Genomic DNA, 7,899 nt, shown 5'->3' with positions numbered 1-7,899 from the left:
GAGTAGATCAAATGGGTGACTGACGTGTGGAGAAAACTTTCAGTGGCTATTGTAGGTAAAATAGTGTCACACCTCCTCTGGCAAAGAAGGCCATATTCTCATCCCTGGAACTATGACTATGTCACCTGACACAGCCGAGGAGTTGAAAGTAGAATTAAAGTTGCCAATCACATCGCCTTAAAGCAGGGAGGTTATCCAGCTTACCCAGATGGGCCAGTGGCATTACAGGGGTCCCAAAGGGGAGCGGAGGTAGGAGCATTAGAAGGTGAGAAGGAGAGATGCCCATCACTGGCTTTAAAGATGGATGAAGCCAGGTGTCTGGTGATGAACAGCAGCAACTCCCCATTAATGTCAAGACAGTCTCCAGAAAGGGATGCAGCCCGGACCACTGAGCCTTAATTTAGCCCTGAGATACATGTCAGACTTCTGCACTACAAAACTACTTGTTGCACCTCAGGCCCCTGGGTCTGCGGTCATTTTCAGGGTTAGGCAGAGGAAGCTGAAGCCCTTGTTCCCAGTGGGGAGGAGAGGGAAGGGAGCAGGGGAAGCTTGTGGCCAGGCCCGGTGGAAGGTGGGGCCCAATGAATCTAGTCTCAGCTGGGAGCACATGGAGAGGCCCTGAGTGCTCACTGCCTTGGGCAAGCGTGAGGACAGGGTGTTTTCTCAGCTGTGACTCTGTCCCTGGTGCAGGATTCTGATGATGGTTCACTGACTGGGGAGGTCTGACTGCAGGGTACCTGTCCCTCCATCAGGGACAGAACCCCAGGGAACAAGGTCAAGCATCTTCCCAAGGGGAAAGCAGCCCCTCGGTGAAAGCTAAAGGGGGCCGGGCTGGGCACAAAGGGTAGGGAGAATGAAAGCGTCCCCATGAAGCCTGGAACTGAGCCATGAGCTCATGCAGACCAGATGAAAAAATGCGACCAGACAGCACTGCAGCGAGAATAGAGCACATGTGTGTACACAGTGGCTCTGTGTTTGCGAGTGCTTCTTTATTATTTATTGAGGACTCAACAAGAATCCTTGTGACAGACAAGACAGTGAGAGATGGGGATGGAGAACCAGAGAATGAAACATCCAAACAAGCAAAACCCTTTGAAAGGCCTCAGTACTGAGGGGGTATCGTCGGGTCGATCCGTGGTTGGTGTCCCATGGGCAGGCAGCACGGCTGGCCGCTTAGACATCTCCCAGCCTGGACTTCTGTTTCGAGGCAGAATACTTGGCAGGAGCCGTTTGGACGCTCACAGATCTCCTTGAATTTGCCCCAGGCTGCACAGAGAAGAGGGTTATTGTAACTATTGAGTCATCTCTCTGAAGTCTATTGAAGCACACAGAGGGGGAGCGTGTCTCAAAATTATGTTGTGTTGATTGCTGTTGCTGTTTGAGTCCTAAAGCCAACACTTAAAAATCTGCTTTCCCTCAAAGATTTGGATTCTTGGCATTTTGGGGGAATGTGTCTAAGTAACAACAGGCCAGGCTGGGGAGCTGCGCCCCTTTGGCAGTTCCAGGCAGAAGCACCAGCTTCTCCCAGCCCTTCTCACTCCTGAGTAGCTCCTCATGCTGATGCACAGGTTGAGTTTCATTTTAAATCACCCCTGGACTGCTAATGATAGTAAGAGGTATCAATGCCAGCGTGCCCAGGTCTCCTTATTCTGGAACCAAAGGCCAGTTCTTGGATAGCTTCTAATCATTATAGAGCGTTTATATACATCCAGAAAATACCTCTCGAAACCCAGATGCATTACATTGAATTTATCTCTTCAGTGTTCACAAAGCAATTGGTTAATGGCTATGAAGATTAAATATGCAACATCATATTTTTACTGTATAGATGAAATTCAGAAGTAATTTAAGGGTATATTGTTGTTTTTAAATCAGTGACCATTGTCATTGTTGAGCACTGTGTAGAAATCACTTGAAATCTGAGTTTTTCATTCCCTGGGCTGCACATCTCTTCCTACTGCCTGCAACCAGCTCAACTACTGTGTAGATGGGCCCCAATGAAATTGGGCTAGAACTGGCCTGTTGCCACTAGAAGGGTCATCTGAGGTTAGAATATGAGAGGATGAAGCACTGGCATATCCTGTGACACATTAGAAGTCACGCTGAGATGTCCCTCTATTGGGGCATGTCTTGCATTCTACTCTCCTGTCCTGCCTCCACCTGACCCCACTGCTGGGTGATGAACACCTTACTCTTTTCTGTATGTATATCCCAGAGCTCAGCTCAAGTCTTGGCACATCATAGGCATTCAGCAAACAGTTGTGCAATACTTGGTTAATGCAGAGCTATTTTTTATCCTTTAGCATGTTGGTACAGACATGTGTTGTCACTTTGATGGCACACATCTTGGAGGTAAGTGTGCTGTTTTGTGGCAATTGACAACTGAACATTTCCTTTTAAATCACAAAGGAGCTCTATAAAAATATGACCCACTGTTACCTGTGTGTGTAAGAAGCCAAGTAACATTCAAGGTATTTTTCTTACTTTTGGGGCCATTCATTCCCTTATAGAGTGTGGGGTAGTCAGCACACTCCACACATAAACAGAGACACACTTGCACACACGTGCACACACACGCAGACTGTCACTGAGGGAGAGTCAGGTGGACAGAAAGCCTCAAGCACTCTTAGTACTAAACAGGTGCCATGGTTCTGACTCCCAGTCAGGTCCCCTAAGGCTCAGGACCTGGGCTCTCAAATATCACATTGTTCTTGATTTACCTTTCTTTTAGTCATTTTCTAAAGGTCCCACGTAGGAAACTTTTCCTCCACCACATCCAAATGCTGTGTTTGGGGCTTTTTGTCTGTTCCCTGGCAATGAAGATGGCTGACCCGTGACTTTGTGGAAGTGGAGGGCCATCACATCCTTTTTCCCTCATATGCTGCTTCCTAGTACGGGTGCACAGCAGTGCTTAATTAGCAGATACCTGAGAAATAGAACTGTTTTCCCACCTCCAGTCTCCCCCAACTGCAACCTCCAGAGTAGTTCTAAAATCGAGTTGATATTTGCCTCACAAGCTGCGCCCACAACCTCCCAAACCCAAAGTACTATCTACCTGTTCACAGTAAGTATTCCTTTAAAACACGGATTTTGACAGGCAAGTCTGGATTCACCAAGAATAGGCATGCCCCCAAGCATATTTTCTGTTGAAAAATTGGGGAAGTGTCTTTTTTCAAACAGGAGAAAGCATAGCAACCAACAATTCCTTAAAATATAAGAGGATTGTCCACATTTACACATGTCTGACTACTTGGATACTCCTCCCTGACCCTTGAGGGCTTGAATTCTCAGGAAAAGATAAGATATTCCACTAGATCTAGAGCAATAGGTTGCTTATTCTACACACCCAAGAGCCTACACACCCAGGAGTTGTAGGGAATTTCCTGGTCTATCTTGGGTGTCTGGTCATCTCCTTGAGTGAAAGCAAGGAGATGCCCACAGATGCTACGCACCTGGGATGCACCTGTGCATGCTGAGTGCAGGAAGATACACTCTAGTGCAGTGTAGTCTCTGATCCCTTTGTTTAACTAGATGTTGAAAAGGAAGAGGAAAAGCCAAGTGTGGAGATGGAGCATCACTGGGCAGAGCCAAGCCCGGGGGACCAACATTATGGAGGCACAAGTTGGAGAATTCTTAGACGCACAGTACACCTTTCAAATACCCCCCTCACTAATCCCTTCTGCCTGGGGCCCTACAGCTCTGGTGTAGCTCTCATGCCAGCATCTTAGGGTAACTGGGCCTCTTCAGACCTTTTGGTGAAAGTAAGCAGGGGATTTCTGGAGGCCACATTTAGTAGGATAACTCACCATTTTTTTTGTTTGTTTGTTTGTTATCTAGGTCTAGAAACTGCTAGTAAATTTGCCTAATTAATTTTATTTTTAGAAATGGAGAAGATAAGGTTTCAAGCACTTGAAACACCTTCAATTTCATTTCATCTGAGTGGCTATGGAGAACTAAAGAGACGTGGCTGCAGGTAAGTGGTTGAGGGCTCTCAGCCAACAGGTCTTCCAAGTTTGCTATGAGACCCTCCACAGGGCACAGGTGACAGACTTCTGCTCTGAGCACTGGATCCCCATGAGGTCCAGGCACTTAGCCCTTACCAAGGCTCTGCAGAGTTCATTTGGTTACCTGGTGGAACTTGGCTCAGAGAGAGAAGAATGGTACAGAGGAAGACAGCAATCCTCATGGCTTCCGAGAGGAGAAAGCTTGGCTTCGTTTCCAGGAGGCAGAGAAAACTTCCGTCTGCGGTTCTCACAGCAGTGGAATGTCTGTGTCTGGGTAGTAAGTGCCTTTCTGTACCTCATTAGGGATGTTCCTGGACAGAGAGGTCCTATGAAGACACAATGGCCTTCATAAGGAGACCAAAAATCCTTGTTTTATTGGACACTTGGTTCATTAGGAGGATGTGGGTGCACAGTTTTGACCAGAAATCCTTATGAAATGGGAACATAAGGTACAAACATTTTGGCAACAGATTAAGGTCTATGAACAAAGAGCTCTCTATATTGTTACAATGAGCCAGACTATGTTGAGAAACCAGCCAGTTTAGTCAGTGACTAGACACTTTGTTAGTGAACACTTCCTGGGCTTCATTAGCCCTGCTAATAACTAATGCCCTCCCCCCACCCCCACCCCCACTACTCCTGGTCTGAATGTCCAGGTGCTCTGCTTCCATATAGTGTTCACTATACCATGTTAGTTTGCTGAACATACATTCACCTCCCTGATAATGTGTGAGCTTCTTATTTGCCAGGACCATGCTCTGCTCCCCAGAGCTGAGGAGACTGTTGCGTCTTGCGGCCATATCCTCCCAGGTCCTCCACATCAGCTGTCAAAGTGCGGGGCAGTGAGATGATGAACGTGGAGGCAGTGGGTCTGGATTTAACTTCTAATTCTCTAGACCTGCTGCTAATGAGAGGTCTGGTCCTCCTCACATCTCAGCAGCATCTGTTGAATGTAGATCAGGGGACTCTCAGTCATTACTGTGCATAAAACCAACTGGGAAAGTGGCTTCCAAATGCACACTTAGATCTGCTCCAAGAAAATTAGTTTGGTCAGGTGGAGGGAGCCTGGAAGTCTGCATTTTTAACAAATTTCCCAGGTAGCGATTCTGAAATTTATTCTGGAATACTCACTGAAAAATGTTAACTTAGATCATCCTTAGGCTTCTTTCTAGTTCTAATATTAGCATATTCTAAATTCTCTGACTTACTAGAATAAATGTCATGTTTGACTTTTATGAGTGTTAGGAACTGTGTGTGTGTGTGTGTGTGTGTGTGTGTTTGCAGCATGGAAGGGGGAAGCACACACCTTAATCCATGCATAACTGGATTCTAGTTTTATAAGGAATACTCAGGGATTGGCCTGGGTGAATAAGATGATAGAGAGACCAATTTGGAAGAAGGCTATTGCAGTAATCAAGGTTCAGTGAGGCTCCAAACTATACAGAGAGAAGGGAGGGAAGATGTTTGCAATACAAATTATAGGGATGTAATGACATGTGGAAAAAAAAAAAAAAGTGGGCACATGCGAATAACCCAGTCTGCTTGCCCTGAGTGCCAAGGTATAGGGCAACAGCTTTGGTTCAGGACTGGAACAATGAGTGCACTTTCCTGGTGGCAGCCCCAACACGGCTCTCACTAATCTCCATCCTAGTGTGCATGCCCTTGTGTCAACCCCTTCCCACTGAAGGAGATGACATGTGTAACCAATGAGATAGTGCCCAAATGATGGGTGTCAGTCCCAGACTCAATCATCAGGGATGTTATGGGAACCCTCCCTCTGGGTGAAATCTGCTTACATTTCATGAAGCTACTCAAGCAAGATGCTGGATGTGTCCATGTGGTTAGAAACTAATGCCCCTTGCTAACAGCCTTTTGAATGTGACATCTCAAAGGAAGATCCTCCAGACCAAGCCAAGCTGGGCTGCCTGATCCCTGTCTCTGTGCCTTCCAGCAGCACCAGCATTTCTGTGGCACCCACCGAAATGTAGAACCTTCCAGAGGCTTGGGCGGGCTTTGGAAGCCATCACTGCACACCTATATTAGAAAACATCAGGTCCAAGGCGCCCGAGGTAGAAAATTTTCCAGTCTTTCCAGGACCTGGGCTGCCAAGTTGAACTAGAAACACATTTGCTTTGACAAAGCTCCTGAAAGTGATGAGTTTCCTGGAATGATCAAGTCCCGCAGGAGGCAGGGATGAGCACAGGTCCGCAGGGCAGATTTGGGGAGAGCATCTCTGTTCAGGCTCAGCCTCTGCAAACATTCAGAAGTGCCCTCAAGGGCCCAGCAACCACTTCCCCTGCCTGAGGCCAAAGCGAGGGCATCCCTGCCCTGCAGGAGCCAACACAAAACCTTCTAAGTCAACTTAGAAACTGCTCCTGGGATGGCATGGACAGCAGTGAATAGCATCAGGGACACTTCTGGGGGCCAGGCCACTGGTTCCTATTTGGAATGACAGAGAGGGTGTCCCAGGAACTTCATCCTCCAATTTTTCTAGTCAATTTTACACTCTGGGAGCTGCCATTATTGACAATGGACATCTTTTGGTGCTTGAGGTTCCAGGAATGGTATAAGTCCCCTCCAGTGTACAAGGAAGGCTTTATTCAGCTGCACTAAAAGCACGGTAAAGGTCACCCATACCTGAGCAACAGCCAAATTCTGTCTCCAAATGACAGAAAGAACCACTGCTGCTGGGCCCCTGCTGGCCAGGGGGTACACAGACCATGCCTTGAACAGACCCTGCAGAGAGATGGAACCTACCTGTCCTGACAGGAAGGGCCTGGCAGATCCACCAGGTGGAAGAAGGCAGTTACATGATGAGCACTAAAGTAGTTCTGGGGCTGAAAATCCCCTGAAGGCAGCGCTGCTGTGTGGGATAGATGTGGCTTTGGAGCTCCTGCCTTCCTCACAGGGCTCTCTGCCAACCAGGCATCTGGGGGAAGTACTGAGAGCTACCCAGTGCCCTGTGGCATGTAGCATTAGAGTCCTCAGATCTCCAGACAATGCTAAGGAAAGACTTACCAGTGTCAAACCGGCATTTGAACTTGTAATTTATTTTGTAAGAAACTGAGTCCACAGACAGGACTATCACAATATAATGTAAACCAGAAGCTATGACATTAATGTGTAAATGGCTAGGGAAGCTCGGGGTAACGTACCCACCTAGAGCGTCTGCATCTCTCCAGCAGCACATTGGCCTGAAATGCAAGTTTTCAATATCGTAGAGGTATTTTAGTGGAAACAATCATAAGGAATATTCTTTTGGCCTTGTCCATGTTAGTTACTGTTGGTCACTGTAAATGTGTGTTTAAAATTGTTGTTAATAAAGTTCTCTCAAATATGATATTCTATAGGAACTTTGATTTCTAAACATTTCTCACCTTTATAAAACTTAACTTATCCAAGTTCATTCACCAGAGAATAAAGAGGATTTTTGTTGGATCTGTGGCTTATTAGATATAAAGAGTCTCGGGCACAGCCCAGCTCCGCTGCAGCACTGCACGCGTGTCAGCAATGTCCCCACAGTCTGCACACACATTAAAGTGTGATCAGCCTGGCATTTAGATCAGTTCTCAATTTGGGTTACACTGGAACCACTTGATGAGAGACAAAAGCTACTGATGTCTGGATCCTTCTCTCAGAAGTATAAGTTCAGCGAGTTCTTGTGTGAGTCCTGAGCACTGGGGCTGTTAAACATGTTCTAAAACATTTGAATTCTCTAATCAGGGAACTTGCAAAAAATATGCAACCCATCTGTACCCCAGAGGAGTCACTTCAGTTGACTTTTAGCCTCACAAAGCTCACACTGTGTGTAAACCAGAAACACAGAAGGTTTGATGGAGAAGGTGGGTCAGAAGCTGGAGGGTTTACACGGGTAGAGCTATGTCAATTGACTCCC

General features: G+C 46.7%; 1 protein-coding gene across 1 annotated transcript in view; it reads right to left on the bottom strand.

Annotated features, from left to right (window-relative positions):
- Positions 1–940: 940 nt before the first annotated feature.
- Positions 941–7,899, bottom strand: part of DEFB108B (defensin beta 108B) — a 13,550-nt gene continuing 6,591 nt past the window's right edge. Inside the window, exon 3 of the mRNA XM_036297037.1 lies at positions 941–1,266. Within this exon, the coding sequence (XP_036152930.1) occupies positions 1,103–1,266 (164 nt within the window). The 3' untranslated portion in view covers positions 941–1,102. The remainder of the gene's footprint in view (positions 1,267–7,899) is intronic.

The sequence above is a fragment of the Myotis myotis genome, unplaced genomic scaffold, assembly GCF_014108235.1.
Source record: "Myotis myotis isolate mMyoMyo1 unplaced genomic scaffold, mMyoMyo1.p scaffold_m19_p_3, whole genome shotgun sequence".
In the NCBI taxonomy this organism is placed as follows: domain Eukaryota; kingdom Metazoa; phylum Chordata; class Mammalia; order Chiroptera; family Vespertilionidae; genus Myotis; species Myotis myotis.
This window is presented reverse-complemented; position numbering and strand designations above follow the sequence as displayed.